The 21,700-nt window shown below is 28.0% G+C and overlaps 1 protein-coding gene across 1 annotated transcript in view; it reads left to right on the top strand.

Moving 5' to 3' along the window:
- Window positions 1-815: 815 nt before the first annotated feature.
- LOC100207151 (transmembrane protein 50A) overlaps window positions 816-21,700 on the top strand; it is a 30,145-nt gene continuing 9,260 nt past the window's right edge. The window contains exons 1-5 of the mRNA XM_065799595.1: window positions 816-1,014; window positions 5,861-5,964; window positions 11,330-11,397; window positions 11,565-11,657; window positions 17,620-17,680. Of these exons, the coding sequence (XP_065655667.1) occupies window positions 916-1,014; window positions 5,861-5,964; window positions 11,330-11,397; window positions 11,565-11,657; window positions 17,620-17,680 (425 nt within the window). The 5' untranslated portion in view covers window positions 816-915. The remainder of the gene's footprint in view (window positions 1,015-5,860; window positions 5,965-11,329; window positions 11,398-11,564; window positions 11,658-17,619; window positions 17,681-21,700) is intronic.

Below are 21,700 nucleotides of genomic sequence, written 5' to 3' on the forward strand. Positions count from 1 at the left end.
TAAAGATCTAAGATTTTTTGATTTTGAACTTATCACATTTTTTTAAAACTAAAAATAAAAAAACTTGTATTTTTTAGAAATAATCAAACTTTTATCATTTATATGGAATGTTAAAACAAAGAATATTATGCATTTAAGATCAAAGAGTGTGCAGAACATCAATGATAACTGACTATGATGTAGTCAGAGGCAATTGAAGGAATAAAATGAGGAGGAGGGGAGCAAATCCTTAAAAAGTACCGCCTGCTTTCTAAACACAGTCCTTAAATCTAAATCACCCAATTAAAATGTATAAAATACCCAAATAAACTCTTTGAAAGTTGCTTTGATTGAGGTTAGGAGGTATAATAATCCCCCACTCCCGTAAAATCGTTTCTGTATGTAATTTTTTAAGGTCCGCTTGTAGTTTGATTTTAAGTGACAAAAGCTTATTACGGAAGTTTATTACGGAAGTAATCTTGTTTCACCGGCAATCAAAATTTTAATTTCATGAACCGGATAATAAGCAAACACAAACCAAACTAAAAACATAAACACTTGAATTAAAAAACGGAATTCAAATAGTTTATTTTTCAATCATTTCTATATATTGTCGTATAATTTTAATTCAAATGTATAATATCATTGTTTTTATTTAGTGCTTTGTGTAAAGGTAGTATAATATGTTTTTAAAGTACTTTTTATGCTGCATTTCGATTGCAATTAAAAAAAAAAAAGCATGAAATAACCTTAACATGGTTGGATGCAATTGCATGCAACTTGTTAAGGTTCTTTTATGCTTAAATTTAAGTGACCGAAGTAAATTTTAGTGTGGCTTTACATAATAAATTTTTATTTTAGATTTTAATGGCTTAAATATAATGCAAAAGTTTTAATTCAAAATTATTAAAGTATTATAGCAGAACCTTTTTAAAGATGAGTGGTTGTTTAGATAATGCTCACTGTCCGAGTTTTACATGTCCTGATTTTTCTGAGCGAAAAAATCAAATTGCATCAGTTGCTTCAGGAACTCTGGTAATACTTTAATGAATAATAATAAAGTTCTTGACTCAATTTTGTTAAAGTAATAAAGTCCCTAAAATATTTGAATCTTCAAGTGATCAGAAAATATAGCTTTAGTTAAAAAGTATTTATAAATACTTAGGGTGCCAAAAAGATTATAACTTAATAACTATAATTTACACTAATGTTCAAAATACATTTTGAGTTGTTAGGCATTTGTTTGATGTGTTACATGCCAATTTCTATAATTTTATTAAAATGCCAGAAAAATTGAATAAAAAAAAGAAGATAAAAAGTAAAAAAAAAAAAGAAAAAGTAAGTTTTAGAGGCAAGAAATAAGCTTGAATGCTTGCTTATTTCTTGGACAGCTGATGAAACAAAACAAGCCAGAAAACTATAAAAGGATTTTATAGCAACCGTTTCACAGTGGGCCAATCAGCTGTTTTCACAGACATTGGTTCATAACTTTTTAATGGAAAGTGCTATGGGGTTGATTAAGAATTTTTCGGAAAGTTTCGGTTTTTATGTGTAAAATTTTGGAAACACTAAAAAATAATTTTACTGAGGATATTTAGGTCATAATTTGGAAGAACGAAATATTAAAAATATCATTAAATTTGCTTTTTCATTGGTTATAACAAAAATATTTATAAATTTATATAAATATCAAGCCTTCTCAAGAGATGCATGCAGTTGCTTGCCTTATATGACTATGCATACAATATTTTTTTTGACAAATTGGCCACGGTTTATTGTATATATATATAATTTGCATTGTCTTACAAAATATGCTGTAAAAACCAAACTGATTTAAAGAGAGAATTTAAAATAAACCATAAACTGAAAAGAGAAACAAACTTTGCAACTGATAAAATAAATAAGAATAAACCAGAGAAAATATAAGCATAAAAATAATATATTTTTAAATTTAGAAGTGTCTCAATTGATAGTTCAAACTTGATTTAATTTAAAGTGGTTTCAATTTATAGTTTAAAGCTAATAATTTTTCCTTTTATTGCTACATTGATGTAGTGTTTTTATGTTGATAGCTTGTGTCATTTATGAGGTGTGACTATTATATCGGCAATAGATAAGGGTTCAAATCCTACTAACAGATAGTGTTTTTTTATGTTTTATTTGCTTTGTAGACATTAGAAAATATCAAAGTTTCAAATTTTTAAATAATTAAGTTTCGAAGGAATTAAGCTTAGATTGAATAACTTTTAAACTTCTTAGATTAAATAACTTTTAAACTTCAATTTTTGAAATTCTTTGTAGTGAAATATTTTAAAATTAAAAAAAGACATATTAATTTTATGCTTTTATTTTTTATTAATTTTATCATTTGTCAAGATTTTTTTTTTGTCTAGTTTTGTATTTCTTTTTTTAGTTTTTTTATTTCTTTCCAGTTTATATTTTGTTTATATTTATTTAGTTTAAGTTTATATTTGTTTATTCAGCGCATTTTTAAAATGTGCTAACTTAAAACATGCCAAGTGTGTTGCCATGTTGTTAAGACAAAATATTATATGGATGGTCATATAAGGCGTGCGACCACACACATCTCCTGTGAAGGCCTGAATGTATATTTTGTAATAAAATAACATAGGTACATCAATGACATAAACAATAAAAATTATCAAAGAAGTACTAAAATACATAGGTTATTCATATATTAACATTTCAAAATGTATGTAGCTTTCAGATAAAATGTTATTAGAGATTTTGCTTATGACAATATCTATCAGATTTTTTCTCCTCCGTCCTCTTTCTTCTCTACAAAGTTTGCAGAGTGATTTTGAATCATATCTCTCGTCATAAATAATTGGATCAGATGATATCCACGTTCAGTTAATGGTGTCTGTTAAATTGACACTTTAGGAGAGAGTCTCTTACTTGACTTCTTTTTTGAGAGTCGAGTATGTATAAATATTCATATTTTGTCTTAAAACTTAAACAAAATAATTAAATTCAAAATATAAACAAGATTACGTGAAAAGTAAAAATATTACACTATTACTATATACACCACAGAGCCATCAGGTTTGATTTTAACTCATGCAGTTTGTGTTTTTTAAAACAGATATAAATGCTGCAATATATTTTTTACTAATGGTTGAACTAATTTGATTAAGCTTGATCAAAAGTAAAAATTCAATGGAAAAGAGGGATGTTGGTGTGGTGTTGGTCAAAAATTGGTCTTAATCCTTTTTTTAATTTAAATTACTTTTTTACTGAACACACATTCTCATTTGAAAAATATGTACAAAATATGTAAAACTATTTGCATTAACATTTTTAATATATTAAAACAATTTAAGCTAAAAGGGTAGAGTCAGTCTTTTACTTTTTTTGTTTAAAAGTGTTAAGTTGACACAATTTAGTTAAAAAGAATCTTATTCCTCTTTGTTATAGGAGTTTAAAAATATATATATATATATATTTTTTTTTGTTATTTCACCTCCCCAAGGCCCAGAAGGCCACTACAGATGAGGAGGCTACTTAATTGTGGTCATAACCCTCTCTCAACTCTATAACTTCGAAACACGAACCTTGACGAACAAGGCTGCTGCGCGGAGAAACAAGTTGAGCGCGGTACTACCAGGGACGTGGTGGGGATTGAACTCCGAACCTCTCGCTTATGAAGTGAGCGCTCTACCACTACACCACTACCGCATTATATGGGTTTACTAGTGCTAAGTTAGCACTTTATGAGATAAATTATTTTATCTGATAAAAAATTAGTTAAAAACACTAAAATTTTATTTAAAAACTTTGGCATATATATACACAGTACTAACAATAATAATCAACAGTATATATACACAGTATACATATATATATATATATATATATATATATATATATATATATATATATATATATATATATATATATATATATATATATATATATATATATATATACATACACACATATATATACGCATATATGTACACAGTACTAACAATAATAATCAACAATAAATGGTTAAAAAATTAGTTTAAAACACTAAAATTTGATAAATTTTAGTTGTTTTATTAGTATTACATGTAAAAAAAATTTAGTGCAATGATCTATGAAATTAACATTCACGTTTCCATAACCTGCAGTCTAAGATTGTTTCTACATATAATTATCACATCATTGCTTATATAGTGAACTGAAAAAGCAGAAATTTGAATTCCTTAACCCAGAAAATCATAGGAAGGGAACATGAAAAGGTCTAATCTGGATCAACTTGTAGGTGCAAAAGAATGTAAAGATGTAGTGCAACAAAATGCACTACATCGTTTGGTGTAGTACATTTTGTTTTTTCCTTTAAATTTTTTCCGCTTATTATTAAAAATCATTTTTTTATTCATACCATATTTTCATGTTTCCACTGTTTTATAGTCATCTTCAGTTGGGTTAAAAAAAAATCTTATTTAATTTTATATATAAATGTTCTACAGTAATAAAATATAAATTGCAACATTTTATTAATTAGGACAAAATAGGCGATAGCAAATATACAATAAAAAAGTTATTAAATTATTTAACAAAAGGTAATGACAAACAAAATGACTAATAAAATAATAACTAGTATGTGAAAAGTGATATTTAATAATGGTTTAACTGTTTGTTCATATTTTGGGTCAGGCTAAAAGATAGTAGATGTAGCAGCACTCCATTGCGAGTCAGGCTATTGGTCAGTCGATATAGCAGCACTCCCTTGCGAGTCAGGCTATTTGTCAGTCGATGTAGCAGCACTCCCTTGCGAGTCAGGCTATAAGATAGTCGATGTAGCAACACTCCGCGCATGATTTACAGTAAAAAAAATAAAAATAAAAACATTTTATTAAAAAAATTAAAAATAAAAACATTTTACTAAAAATAATAAAAATGAAAACATTGTTTATATTGTTAAAAACATTCAGAATGTTTTTAAAATATTCAGAATGTTTTTAAAAACATTCTGGTCAATTAAATTTGGGTTTTTGTGGTTTTTTTAAAAAGCAATTAATTTGTAATTAAGTTAATGGTTTTAACTTTCTGACAACACGCAAATGTTGGATGAAAGTCATCCAACATTTGCGTGTTGTCAGAAAGTCAAAAGTAATTAAAAGTGACGTATGTGATGCTTGTGTAAAAATATTTGTTACAATAGTTTGAATGACAATTATATTAGAAATGGCTGCATCAAAAATTTGCACAAAATGTCAGTTAACTTTTTTTTTATAAAGCAAGTTAAATCACAACAATTATTTTAACAAATGATAATACAGTGATATGACTTTAATACATGTTTGGAAAAATAATCTTTGCTTTCACAACAAAATGTAAATAAAATAGTAAACTTTTAATAAATAAAGTAAATAAATTAAGGTAATTCTTTTATTTGTTACTCACTAATTTCAAAAATTTAACATATTTTAATTCATTTAGGCAAATGTCAAGAACTGAAAGAAATTTGTTAATATCTAACATTTTTAAAAATATAATCTTAAATTTGATTATTTAATATTAAAAAAAATAAAATAAAATAAACATTAGCTTACAGTAATAATAAAAAATAAGTTAAATAACATATAACATTTTTGAGGTAATTAATATTATTGCAGTAATTTAAATAAGTCTTTAAAAAATAAATAAATAAAGAGAATTTTATGATGTCAAATTCACATTAAGCTATTGGGTTAAGCGTTTTTATTTGAAACGAGGCCTGATAATATATATATATATATATATATATATATATATATATATATATATATATATATATATATATATATATATGTATATATATATACATATATATATATATGTATAAACATACACACACATATAGATCTTTAAATTGTTATCTTGTGTTTAGTTTTTTGTTGGTTGGTGGATTTTAATTGATGCTGCTGCCAATGATCCTTTAAAGAAGGATGTTTATCATATCTGTGGTGTTGTATCTACTGTTGCTTTTTTCATGTAATATTTTTATTATTTATATTTAGGTACATATATATGTATATATATGTACCTATATATGTATATATATATGTATATATATATGTATATATATATATATATATATATATATATATATATATATATATATATATATATATATATATACATATAGATATATATACATCTATATATATATATATTGCTTTTTTCATGTAATATTTTTATTATTTATATTTAGGTACATATATATGTATATATATATATATATATATATATATATATATATATATATATATATATATATATATATATATATATATATATATGTATATATATATATATACATATATATATTTAAGTATATATATATATATATATATATACACTATATATATATACACTATATATATATATACACTATATATATATATACACTATATATATATATATATATATATATATATATATATATATATATATATATATATATATATATATATATATATATATATATATATATATATATATATATTATATTGAGAGAGAAAGAAGAAAATTTAAAAAATTTGAGAGAGAAAGAAGGTTACAAATTAATTTATATAAATCCAGATTTAACTGAAGCACAAAGGAGATTTGATTACTATTTAAGAAAGAAAAGAAATGAAGCAAACAGTACACTTGCTAAAGACTCACCCTTTCGATTTGGTATTTGTGGACATCAGATTGTCAAAATTAAAGCTCAACAGTACTAAATCATTTCAGCCACTATCTTTAAATGGACTAAATTCTTTGAAATGTATTTATTTAAATACGACCACTTTAGAAAATAAATTTGATGAATTTAAGGTGTTAGTAGACACATACTGTCCACAAATTATAGCTGTTCGTGAAACATGATTTAAAAGCATCTCGGTTAAAAATCTAAATGGCTATAATCTGTATAGAAGAGACAGAAATGATGGGCGCAGAGGAGGTGGTGTGTGTATATATATTACTAAAACTAGTAAATCATTAGAGCTAAGCGATGCTGTTTTTAACTTAAGTAAAATTGAACAAATTCGGGCTACAGTATGTTTTGAAAACAATAAGTATTTAGTTGGTTGTTTCTACAGGCTAAACTGTTGATAGAAAAGGATACAAAGACTTACTAATTACAGGGGATTTTAATTTCCCATTAATCAAATGGATACATCACAAACATTAAAAATGAAAATGGCATCAAACATAACTTTAGTGAAACTCTTAGCAAAACATTTCTGTATCAGCATGTAAGTGTTCCAACTTTTCAAATATCAAATAATTCTGCTGCTAACACTCTTGATCTAATCTTCACAACTCAGTCGGGAAGCATCTGTGCTATTGATCCAAGATCTGTCTTCTGTAACATAAGTAAAGGTCATATGCTCATCTTTTTCAATTTTATTACTAAAAATAGGGTTAATAACTTATCGCACAGCTACTTAAAGTTTAATTACAAAATAGCTGACACCATTAAAATATCTGACTTTATTACAAATGTTGATTGGGTAATGCTATTTGAAACTTTATCTGTTCAGGAAATGTATGACAAACTAATTCACTTTTCAAATGTAGCATGTAATCAATTCATTCCAGTGCTTGATGTATCTTGAATAAAAAAACAAATTGCTCCATGGTTAAAAAAACTCTAATTAAAAAAAAGCAAAATCTTAGATACCTGAACTGTGCTGGTAAATGGAAAGATCTTACAATGTGGAAAGAGTACAAACTGACTTTCAAGTTAGTTAAAAAAAAATTAAAACAGCTCGTCTTGCATATGAAAATGTTTTAATTGAATCGAATCCGAAACTTCTGTATAAATACCTAAACAGCCAACAACTTGTCAAAGAATCAATCAGAGCCTTAAAAACAGCAAATGGTAGTCTAACTTAAGAACCTAGAGAGATAGCTAATCTACTCAATAAATGTTTCCAAGATGTTTTGGTAAATGAAGCTTCCAGTTCAATTTAAATCAGTGAACGTAATGCCATTATTCAAAAAAGGTGATAATACTCTTCCCTGCAATTATCGTCCAGTTTCATTGACTTCTGTTCCATGTAAAATTATGGAAAGTATAATTAGAGCTAAAATGGAAGAGTACCTGTATAAAAACAATCTACTAGCAAAAGAGCAACATGGTTTCATTAGAAACAAATCATGTACCACTAATTTTTTAGAAAGCATTGACTACAACTTGTTTCTCCGCGCAGCGGCCTTGTTCGTCAAGGTTCGTGTTTCGGAGTTATAGAGTTGAGAGAGGGTTATAACCACAATTAAGTAGCCTCCTCATCTGTAGTGGCCTTCTAGGCCTTGGGGAGGTGAAATAACAAAAAAAAAAAAAAAAAAAAAAAAAAAAAAAAATTTCATCAAACTTAGATGTTGGTATTCCAGTTGATGTAATTTTGTTATATTTTGCTGAAGCCTTCGATAGAGTTCCGCACAGGAGACTATTAGCCAAACTGAAAGCATACGGCTTTGATGGTCTGCTACTTAAATGGATTGCAGCTTTCTTAGAAAACAGAAGACAAAGAGTTGTTCAAGGTAAAATCATTTCTGACTGGGTTAAGATTTTTATTGGTGTACCACAAGGTTCAGTAATTGCAGCACTTTTATTTGTTTTTATATATTAACGACCTTTCAAAAAAATTGCTTAATGTAACCAAACTATATGCTGATGATACAAAAGTGCTTTCTCAATTATCCTCAGAGCTATGCGCTACTAATCTTCAAAATGATCTAGATATTGTCTACAAATGGTCTCAAACTTGGCTTCTTCTCTTTAACATATCACAATGTGTAGTTATGCATTATGGCCACAATAACAAAAAGTATTTATATAATTTAAACAGTATTCAATTAACTGAGTCAAGTGATTAATGCATTTAACAAAGCAAATCAAATGCTTGGTCGTATCAAAAAATCATTTGTTTGTTTCGATTATAAGTTACTCTGTTTGCTTTATATTACTTTTATTTGTCTATTACTAGAGTTTACAGTTCCAGTATTCTCTCCATTTCTTAATACGGATTGTGACTATATCGAAAGAATACACCACAAAGTTACTAAACTAGTATCATCAATCATAAATCTTTCAAAAAGACTCAAAGAACTAAACTTAACTACACTAGTGGAAAGGAGACAAATGATTGCAAATGGCAAAAGGCAAAAATGGTTGTTTGTAAACTAAGTGCTGCAGTATCTCCATCCCTGTTGAAAGTTGACTGCCCTTAGCTACTATAGCTGGGTCTTGTCAAGTTCCCACCACATAGAAATTACTAATTTTTATTGTAGATTTACATTATTAATTAAAAAAAATTAAAAGTAAATAATCTGGACAAGTAGTTATAATCTTTTGTTAGTAACATAAATGCGGTGAGTATATAATCATGTATTGTAATTTTTTCAATTCAAAATACAAAAATAAAAATATTTTTTGAAAAAAACTATGAAACCATGTATTTTTATTCAAATATATAGGTAAAAATAAACAACCCAGGAAAAAAAAATTTCAAATTTTTGTAATTAAACTTAAAAGGTTTTTGAGAATTTTTTTCTAAAAATGTGCTTAGAGGGTAAGGATTGAGTGGTCCTGTTGAGCTCAAATTTTTTGGGAGTTGTTTTTTTAATATATGCCCCAAATCTAGAATGCATGGTATTTTAGATTTGAAAATTTCCTTAAATTGACTACCCCCTAATGTGGGTATTGGAGTCTTAAATCAAAGCCATCTAAATAATAATCAACAATATCCTAAAAACTAAAGGTGAAGTTTAAATTAGTCTTACAAAGAGCAAGTAGTTCTAATGCATTTTACAAAAAGTAAGGGCTTGATTGGAATAGTTTGGTGGGTAACAATAGTTACTTATGTTTAATATTTGTAATAATAATTTGGTAGGTAACCATAGTTACTTATATATAATTATAATTTAAAATTTGTAATAATAATTTGGTGAGTAACCATAGTTACTTAGGTTTAATATTTTTTGATACTATAGTCATGATTTAATTATTAAAAAACTAAAGAGAACTTGATATATTACATAGATTGTACTTAGAACCCTTAAAAGTTATTAAAGACACAATCTTCGGAATTAGGGTCGGCATTCGGCATTGCCGGCCTTAAAATATTTGAGGTCGGCATTTTTTTGCCGACCTCGTTTCTATGTTTTATGATAAGACCTTTGTATCAAACTTTTTTTGCTGACCTGATGCTGAGCTTTGAAAGATTGAGGTCGGCAAATTATTGTCGACTTTATTTTTCCTAATTCCAAGGGTTGGAGACAACTTGACATATTACATAGATAGTATGTAGAACCCTAAAAAATTGTTAGAGAGAACTTGACATATTACTTAGGTAGTACTTAGAAACCTGAAAAATAAGCTATGCAGTTGCCTCATTTCTACTAACCCACATTTGTAACAAAGGATTCCTTATGTGGCTTAATAATGCACACAAAATGCAGTAACAAAAGCACTATTCATGTTCAGCATGGAACTCCGATATTTTACAGGTGTTAATAGAATCTGCTTTTCTGAGAGCTACTATAGAGTTTAGGAAACCTTGCTACCACCCAGCTTCAAAACTGTTAAACTGAGTTTTAGAGCTATACCCTCATTAGGAAATAGTAGAAAGATTTGCATATCAACTACCAAAGACACAAACATAAACCCACAAGTCAAAAAAATTCAGCTTTTATCATATTATGTAGATGACAATGTGCGCTAGCCTAGCAGATGAAAAAAGGATGCAAAGCTACTGGTCAGCAGAAGTCTTCTGCCTTACTCCCTTAATGGTAGGATGCATTCCAAAGACAATAGTTATGCAGATTCATCTGCTCTAGATAAGTATTTTTATTGAGACACCATTTCTTGCATTTACTCAACCATAAGCTCCAAGGCAAGAGAATATTTTAGGTCAAAGTTAATTTCTCTTAGTCTTTGCCTAAAAAAGCAAGTTCCTCCAAAGCAGCTGGACATGTGGCAGGCTATATTATTTTAAATTTAAAATGATGGGTCTAATCTTGACCATTTTAAAATTGTTACTATTGATTGTATAAGTTATCAGTCATTTATTTTATTTTTTTTTCCATGTTTTTCCATATTATGGAATATTATTTGTATATTGCACATTCCATATTTTCATGTTTTTATGTTGCTACACTCAGTCTTTACTTTAAATTTTAAAATGTTGTTAATAATTTTTTAGGTTTTTGAAGATTGCTATTTTGAATGTTCTATAGCTTAATAGTTAATTTTGATATATTAGATATTATAATAAGAATGTATTAAATAAAATAAAAAGTTATTATAATAAGAGGCGTATTGGATACTGAAAAGTGCACTGAGTGTCGACAATTTTTTTTTTAGGATAAATGCTGTTTCAAATGCTCAAATAAGAGGAGAAACATTTGATTCTGGTTGCCTTGGACAGACAGGTATGTGTTTAAAATGCCTATCATTATTTGTTTTTGATCTGATAAAATCATTTTATTATTAATTCAAATAAATAATGTTATAATTAAATAATCCAGTTATCTTAATTATGTTTTTAATTTTAGTAATGGGAAAAAGAAAATTTTAATTTGTCTCTTTCAATTTGTAGGAGCTCGGGTTTGGGCTTTAATTGGATTTATGCTTGGTTTTGGAGGTCTCATTGCAGCATGTTGGATTTTATTTGGTGCATATGTTGCATCAGGTATTTTTTTATTTTTTGCACATGTTTTATTGTTATTTATTAGTAGAATGTACTATATTGTATTAATGTATTCTTATTAGTATTGCATATATTAATTTATTAGTACTATGTACTAGTATTTTATTACTGTATTACTAGTAGTATTTATTGTAGTATATATTGTTTTATATTAGCCGTTTATTTTGAAAGTGGCATTAGTCACCTTATCAAAATAATTAAGTTATTGATAACAATGATTACTATGTAATGGTATCTCTTTGTTTGTGAAAATTTCACAAATATAATTCAATAATTTCGAATATAGTTTTCAACACAATTGGTTTAAATTATTTCACAAATGATTTTCATGATTTTTTTGAAAAGATGACTTGCGTTTTTTTCAAAATAAAATGGCTTATATATTACTATATGTTTTTTTATTTTTATTTACATTTTTTACACTAACTCACTCCCAACAAGGCTGCAAACAACCACAATTTAAATTAGGAATTACCAGATAACAAAGAATTATTGTTAAAGAGAATTGACATTGATTGACTGAAGACTTGAAAAACTGTTAATTTTGAGCTGTAGAAATAGAGAATAAAAAGTTAATAGAATCAAGACGAGATATTAAAAAATTTATTAAGGATTCTAAGACTTTGCTAAAAATTGAGAAGGTACAATAGTTAGAGGGGGTTAGAGTGTATTTTGAAGTTTTTGCAAATTGGATTCGCATTCATTTCTCAGCAGGTAGGAAGTTAAATTATTCTAAAGTCAGCAGAAATGATATACTGGCGATGTAAAGTCTATTCCAATTGCAGTTAAATACTAAACAAAAAAAAATTAAATTAAATAAGAATGTTTTTTTCTAAAAATGGCATTTTTCAGCCCAATTTTGTGTCTTGTGAACTAGCTATAAATTAAAATTTGTTTAAACAAATGCATTAAGAAGAGACTAATTCCATTCTTTGAAGTATTCCATAATTAAATGGTGCATATGCATTCTGGCCTGATTTAACATCATCTTGCTATACATAAAAAATGCAATATGTTGTGAAAGCAAATAACTATGAAAACTTGCCAGACTGTTGCCCATCAAAAATTTTTGGAGTATTTTGAAATTTATTATCTAAAAAAATAATTGACAAGCAGGTAACCTATACATTCTAGAATCAGGTATTTCCATAATAAAGTTGATATTGAGCTCATACATTGTTTAGTTCAGTCATGCTGGGCCTATCGGATAGTGTCAGAAAGAAAAAGTTATTGAAAATAACAGATACTTTCCAAATACTTCTTAACTCAATTGATCAAATATCCACTTTTCTTCCCCAGCAGTTGGCAGCTATTTCCCAATGAATTTTTAGAGGCAAAATGTTTTGGCTTTCGCCTGCAGTGGCTTCTGGTTTCTATTGGTGGCTGTGGCCAGAATTTTGTTTAGCCAAAGTTTTTAAGAGACCGAGGCCAATAGCCAATAGTGGCTACTACCTCCCAACTGGCTATTTTTAAACTTTTAAATGTTTTTAACTTTTAAATGTTTTTAACATTTTAAACATTTTAAATGTTTTAAACATTTTAAACATTTTGAACGTTTTAAACATTTTAAACGTTTTAAACATTTAAAACGTTTTAAACATTTAAAACGTTTTAAACATTTAAAACGTTTTAAACATTTAAAACGTTTTAAACATTTAAAACGTTTTAAACATTTAAAACGTTTTAAACATTTAAAACGTTTTAAACATTTAAAACGTTTTAAACATTTAAAACGTTTTAAACATTTAAAACGTTTTAAACATTTAAAACGTTTTAAACATTTAAAACGTTTTAAACATTTAAAACGTTTTAAACATTTAAAACGTTTTAAACATTTAAAACGTTTTAAACATTTAAAACGTTTTAAACATTTAAAACGTTTTAAACATTTAAAACGTTTTAAACATTTAAAACGTTTTAAACATTTAAAACGTTTTAAACATTTAAAACGTTTTAAACATTTAAAACGTTTTAAACATTTAAAACGTTTTAAACATATAAAACATTTTAAGCATTTTAAACATTTAAATGTTTAAAAGTAGTCAATACTTATAAATGTTTTAAAGATTATGAATTTTATTACACTTTTTATTTTTATTATTTTTATTATTTTTTTTTTATTACATTTTTTTGTAATAATTTGTCAAAATTATTAGCAAAATAAAACACTGTCACAATTTTTTAATGAATATTAAAAGATATTTTCTCAATAACTTTTATAATATCAATTATTAAAAATAAGAATATTATGGAAAATATATAAAATAATAAATAAATCATAAAAAATTGAGGGTGTTGACTTTTGAAGGATTTTGGAGGCGGCCACCAATGGCTTCCACCTCTTTATTGGCCCCACTCTCCAAAACATTTTGCCTCTAAAACAAATCTTTTGCTGGAAATGCCAATTGAAAGGCAAAAGCCACGGGAGGTTAGGGTGGTCCATTTTAAACTTTTTTTTGAAATTTTAATCTTAGTTTTTACCAGTAATAAAATTGATCTAAAAACCCAAAATACAAAAAATTTTGAATTTAGGACAATTTTTAGATCCCCACAAAACATTGGAAGTTAAAATAATGGATTGCACAAGTGTAACACAACTTTTTTTTCCACTAATTGTTATAGTTACTTTGTGGGGTTTACATAATTTAATTAATTAAAATTTTATTAGTTTATGACTATTTGTACATATCCCACAAAAAATTTATTGAAATATTAATAAATATACAATTAATAATGTTACTGAAATTTTATTTGTTTGTTTGTTGAAAATTAATTTCAATTGATTTCTTTGAGAAATATTCACCTTTAAAGCTGTTTCGATGCTTTTCCACAACTTGAGCAAGTTGTTCTCTCTCTACTGGATCAAAACATTTATCTTTGATGTCTCCTATAAGCTTGATACCTCGCTCTGCAATATCGTTGACACAAGAAAGATTGCATAAAATTTTTTTGTAGCGTTAAAATCCTCAAATTTATTCCAATGTTCTGATGGAATGTTTAGCCATTCTTGGGGTCTGTTTAATTTTAACAAGTGAAAAAGCAGCCATGACTTTTCACCAATAAAAGATGATAAAAAAAGTTTTTCTTCGTCGCACCAAATAATAATTGGTGTCTTCAGTTTATATGGAGTAAATACTTTAGGTATTGGTAAGTTTATAAGTTTCTGACCCATCATAGTCTTTTCTGCATAACTAACAAAGTCATCGAACAAGGAAAAGATAAGTATCCAAGGTGTCTTTCAAAAGACTTGATAGTTTCCTCTGCACTTTCAAGGTTAATTGATTTAAATTTCCTCATTAAATAAAAGAAATGCAGGTCATTAGCTGGAGCAGCAAAAATAATAGCAGATTTAAGAAAGTACTTTGTGTATGTACTCAGCCATCCTCTCAGCCTTTCTTGCTTCTTCATCAGTAAGTTCAAAAGTACGAGATAGTAGGAATATTTTTGTATAATAAATGGCTTTTGACATCCACTTTGCATGATGATCAGAACCAGCATACCAAATGCGTAAACCTTTTTTAATATGTCCACCGAAAAAAATAGAGTAAGCTCCACTAGTTTGCGATAGTATCACAAGAAAATATTTTTCTCTTCAAGCAATCCATTGCCCATTTCTTTACTTCAAGTGCTTGTTCAAATTAAAAACTATTTTATTATAACTATTTTGATTATGAGGCCAGTCCCATACTCTAAGTTCTTTTATATTCTTGTTAAGGTTATGAAATTCTTCTTTGAACCTTTCAAACAACTGAACTCTTGGTAATTTGTTCGGACCACAAATAGCATTGGATGTTGCTTTTATAAATAGCTCTGGAATATGTCTACATTCAAGTCAGAGTAGAGAACGACCAATTTGCTTCTCAATTAGAATTGCAGCTCCATTATATGCTCCACTGTTTGCAGATGTTGTATCATAGACAAGTGCAAAAACAGATGCTTTTAATTACCATTTATAAATTAGGTTCATCACTGAACAACATTGTGTTTGACCAGTTCCGTCAGCAATTTTAGGAGGTGGCCCTGCATACACAACAAGTGACTCTTCCTTTTTTCCAGTAGCTTGCTTGAAAATTTTTCCATCCCAATGAATTTCCAAATATTCAGGTGGAATCCAAGTTTCTTCAATTAATTTAGCTTCTTCAATTCTGTTAGCTGATCTTTCTCTATGAAATGATGATTTAGAAAGTGTAACATCATTTAAAGCTGCTCCATCTAATGCTAAAGTCTTTCCCAAAATAAGTAGCTGTTGCCTTTCACAAATACCGGATCCATCAGCAACTGTACACGTTTCTTTTAATAGTTCTCTTTTTGAAATTTTCATCGTAATCGCTGATTTGCAGTGATGTTTTTTTTTCTCTTTCACTGAAAAACTTTTATCTCTTTCATCTTCTTCTGTAATATCTGTAGAAAATTTGTCACCCTCATTGACTTCATTATTATCAGTAATGGTTAGACAGTTGGTTCTCAGTTGAGTTGCTGTTTCTTAATATGAAGCAATTCCTTTCTTTTCTTTCTTTCCTGATACTGTAGTTTGATGTAGTGTTGTCGCTCTTTTTCAGTTAGTATTTTGTCAACTCCAGCCATTGAGCCCACTTAAGGGAATCTTTCGTTGGTATTTTAGAAATTCCCAGTCAATAAGCCACTTGTTGCTACCAGAGTGTTTCAGCAATGTGTAAGTGTCTGTATGTGATATATCAAACAGACTGTCCAGTTTAATTGTAAAAGGTGTAACTTTTCTTTTTTGTCTTCTGCTTTCAGGAATTTTTTTCAGTGTCTCATATTCTTTTACCAAACGGACAATCTGATTAGCACAGTCCTTCTTGTTACGCTTCGTTGGAATACGAGCAGGTAACCAAAAGTTTTCAACAGTTTTGCTAACTAGATGATTTGCAATGAGTCTTGTTTCTTTTCTAGGGTTTTTTTCTCTCTCAAAAAGATATTTTTGCAATATAGCACTATTCAATGGTAGCTTTCCTCCTTTAAAGTTTTCTAAGGAAAAACCAACAATCCAATGATTTAACGAGAATAATGTCTGCTTTTTTTATCGGCAATATTTTTGTTTATAGCAACAGCTGGAATATGTATTGAATGTAGTGAATGTTTTTTTCCTGATCTAAGTACTGACTCTTCTGCATCAATAGATACATTATTTCCAAAACTTTTACTAGGTCTACCAATCTTCTTTAGTATGGGAGTCATTGTCGTGATTTAAAACAAGACTGAAGCTTGTAATATAAGCGCTGTTATTGACTATATGTTTAGATATATATTTTGCAACATTAAAATGATACAGAATAAGGTTCATTTAAAACGTTGTAAATTAAACTTATTGACGTTGCGGCATGTTTTTAAGAACTATTGTTGTTTCAAGAGAATTAAGACTTAATGACTTCCTTAAATGCAATTTCACAATATTAAATTCATAATAGAACAAAAGTAACGATATTATAATGTTTGAAATGTATTGGAATAAGAGTAACTAAACTGAATTATGTTATGCAATATCTGTGGTGTTTTAAAACAAATCTCTTGTGGGATAAGTAAAATAAGTCGTAAATTAATAAATTTTTGTAGAATTATTCCTTAGTGATTGTCAAATAAATTTTGTGAACCCCATTTAGAAAAAACAACAGTTTGTTAGTAAAAACTTCTTTTCCATCCATTACTTGAACTTCCAATGTCTTATGGAGGATGTAAAATTCCTTCTAAATTCAACATTTTTGGTATTTAGCTGATAAAAACCCTGGTTAAAATTTCAAAAAAAAGTTTAAAATTTGACAGAATGTTACTTTTGCTGCCGAGAGGCATTAACATTTCTGAAATAACCAAAATAGGATATTCTTATTTTATTTTTTTTTAGAAAAGACTATAACAAACATACACATTAAACCTCACTAGTCTGTTTTATCACATATCTTTTCTTTAAAAATGTATATTATTTTAGATGATCCAAACACTTGGCCTGGTGTTGCTGTTTTTCTACAAAATGCTTTCATTTTTTTCAGGTATGGAATTTTTGTTGTTGTTGTTTAAAAATGAAATAGATGTCACTAATAATTATATATAAAATGAAATAGATGTCACTAATAATTATATATATATATATATATATATATATATATATATATATATATATATATATATATACATATACATACAAAGCTTTTTATTTTAGTTTTTATAACATTCAAAGATAATTGATCATTCTATTTTAATTTATAAAAAAAATTTAAATATGTATTTATACAAGTATATTTATATTTATAATTTATAAAAAAAATTTAAATATGTATTTATACAAATATGTATTTATAAAATTTCACTTCTTTTGAGACCCAACATTATATGCTTTTGAAGAACTTTTTTTTTAAAATATTAGGGACCTGTCTGATGTTTAAGGGTCTTGAGCGACCCCTAAAATTTTTTTTTATTCAAAATTTTTTTAAATTTAGTATTAATTTATTACATTTATTACATATTGTATATCTATATATATTAAGTATTAATTTATTACATTTATTACATATTGTATATCTATATATATATGTATAGTATTTACATACATATATATATATATATATATATATATATATATATATATATATATATATATATATATATATATGTATGTATAGTATTTACATATGTATATATATATATGTATAGTATTTACAGAGAAATATATGTGTGTATATATATATATTTATACACATATATTTCTCTGTATATATATATATATATATATATATATATATATATATATATATATATATATATATATATATATATATATATATATATATATATATATATATTAGGGTGGCCCTTAGCTGTATTGAAATTTTCGAAAGTGAAAATTTCAAACCTCCCAACCACTGATCCTGTTCCAATCAACCAAATAAGGAACTGTGCAAAATTTCAGCTCAATATGACAACTGCAAGGCGACCCTCAAACGCCTTTAAGTTGGAACATAATATGCATAATGATTAATTCCATTCAAAAGCAACATACTCTTGTCTATATCGACCATGTTCTTATTTACTACACCAAAAAGCTATAAGGCAAAAGCATTTTCATGTACAACAATAACGTCCATAAAATCAAAACATAATGTGAACCAATGAACCTTGAACATTACTGTTTCATAAGACAGGATTTAGTAGCAGTTAGGTACTATTTATGGTCTCTGGCAATGATCTGTAAAGCAAATTGTTTTTTCAGTTTCGTCTTTGGTGAGAATGTTATTACAATCCTGAATGAGTTTGACTTCTCTTTCTGCAACATCATTCACAACCACTATTTTCTTAAGTTTTTCAGTTTCACTTTTGTAACCAAGATCATTCTTCCATACTGAAGGGTCTTTGTTCAGAAAATCTGTGCTGAGAGAAAACCTGTTAAAGAATGTTTTTGTACCAGGAGTTAACAGAGATGGAAACTCGATGTTTGGAAAGGAAGAAAAGTTTTTTCGGGAAGAATGTATCTCTTGACTTGATTTTTTTCTTTCTCCGCTTCTTCATATTTGTCGAGCAAAACTTGAGCCATATTTGCCTTAACTGCTGGTGGAACATTGTCATCAAATAGGGCGAGAGCAACAGTTTCGAGAACTAAGTACCAGAGGTGGTTGGAAAATTTCTTTGCAGCAGCCTTACTGACTTATGGATCTTATCTCGATAATTAATCAGTTGGCACATGAATAGGAAATCATGATATGGTGCTGTAATTGCTTCTGATGATAGAAACCAGGCTTGAGCATACACTCAAGCAAGGAACATACATATTCTTTTTAAAGAGTTTTTCTCCGTATGTGATAACTGAAATTGATTTTGAAATAGGCATATCTTGAATGCATAAATTGCCTTTGCCATCCATCTAGCATGACTTACAGCTATGGTATACGAAACGATATTCCGTTCTTCGGAATGCCACCAAGAAAGATCATTGTTAACTCCAACAATTCTTGGTAATCATCTCTCTGCTGTTTTTGTGTAGAAAGGTAGTGTTCAACAAATCCAAGAATGGTAGAACGGACATTATCAGACACTTCATTACTACCAGTTATATAAACGTTCTTGTCGAGTTTCCTCCAGGCTTCTCTAAATCTTTTGAAAAGCGCTTTCTTGTCGGAAGAAGAAGTTGCACCCACCAGTGACTCGAAACAGCTCCTCAAAAACTAGCTCAAAAATGTGGTGATGGCAAGGGGAGGTACAATAGGCCTGATTGAACAATTTTTCTAGGTTTTTACAGGCACCATTTACTCGACCTGTGTTGCTTGCTGTTGTATCACAGCAAATTGCCTGAATTTTGTCAGTTAAACCCCACTTCTCCACTACTTGATAAGCAGTCATAGCTTGCTCTTCACTTAAAGCTGTTTGGATTTCAGGGACTCCCAACAATTGCTCCTTGCCTTGAAAAGTTACTATTTTATGCCAGTCTATATACCTTTTCAACACCAGTGAGTGCTGGGAGCAGCTTTCCATCCTAGTGTAGCACTAATTCTTGGCAATCATTTAGGTTAAAGTTTTGCTGAATTTCTGAGTGTCTTGCTTCTCTAAATTTTTTTCTAAGGAGTTGAAAAGAAGTGCAATTTATCACCAGGTTTTCAGTATCACATCCGAAAACTTCTGCAGCAGCCATTAATATGTAAACCCCATTTCTGTCAGTAAGAAATTTACACCTATCAAAAATGGCATTGTACCTTGTGTTGTTGGAACTTTTGCTGCTGCTCCTGCTGTTGATATTTGCTGAACGATGGCAGGTGAACTTTCACTGTCATCACCACTATCAATGTCTTCACTGCTTGATGCTGAATAATCAGTTTTTGATGTAGAAAGCTCATGAGTACCAAAATGTTGTTCCATTTCTTCATAAGTACTTTTTCTCCTGGCAGTTTCTATTACAGTGCGCTTCAGTGCCCTTTCTTCCTTGTGTTTTAGTTTGTGATCCATACCAAGCATAGACCCTGGTCGTCCTTTTTGGTGCTGAAGGATTAAGAAATTCTTATCCTCTTCATTTTTCATCTGTTCCAAAACTTCTGAATGAGCCATGTCAAACAGATCATCCATATTATCAACATAGATATCTCTTTTTTCTTTGTCTTTGCCTGCACCTCTGGAAGAAAATGTCTTGAATGGGAACAAAAAGAAGAAAGAGTGAAAAATGGGAACAAACCATACTTATGACAAGTTAATCTTATCTGCTATAGTAAGTTCAAGGAGAAATCAATGCTATAGTCTGTGTTTTACTTTAAACCTATTGATTTCTTCTCCCAGTCAACCCAATAAAGTAGCTAATATGATTAAAAATGAAAAGCCTATTATTAGAAGTAATTTTAACTAAAGTTAAATTTAATTTAAAATTAACAATGATTGACGGTAAGGCTGCCAATGCAATATGCTCAATTTCTTCACAACAAGTTTGTAATATATGGTTAGCTTCTCCAAAACAAATGAATTCTATTGCCTGTGGCTCGATACCATTTCCAACTTCTAATATAGATAACATTGAGTTTGGTCTTTCTCTATTGCATGCTCGGATAAGGTGTTTTGAATGTTTGTTACACATTTCTTACAGACTTGAAATTAAAAAATGACAAATTCGTGGTAATGTTGACAAAGAAGTTTGTGGAAGAAAAAAACGAATCATACAAAATAAATTCATTGAAGAATTAGACAAAGTGGTTCTGAAACTTCAAATGATGGTAAAACTGCCAGACGAGCATTTAAACATTTTGATTTATTTTCTTCTATTACAGGCATAGATAAAGAATTAATAGAACGTTTAGCAAGCATTTTGAACATAATAAATTCAAGTTATAAGATAGATACAATAAAATTTATGTGAATATTGCACTAAAACAGCAAAGATTTATTGTGAAAAATATAATTGATTTTATATGCCAGTATCTATGCATAAGTTATTGCTTCACAGTTCTGAAATAATTTTCAAAGTTCTTGTTGCCAATTGGATTATATTCAGAAGAAGCTCAAGAATCTAGAAATAAAGATAATAAACAATTCAGACTTCA

The sequence above is a fragment of the Hydra vulgaris genome, chromosome 06 (assembly GCF_038396675.1).
Source record: "Hydra vulgaris chromosome 06, alternate assembly HydraT2T_AEP".
Taxonomy (NCBI): Eukaryota; Metazoa; Cnidaria; class Hydrozoa; order Anthoathecata; family Hydridae; genus Hydra; species Hydra vulgaris.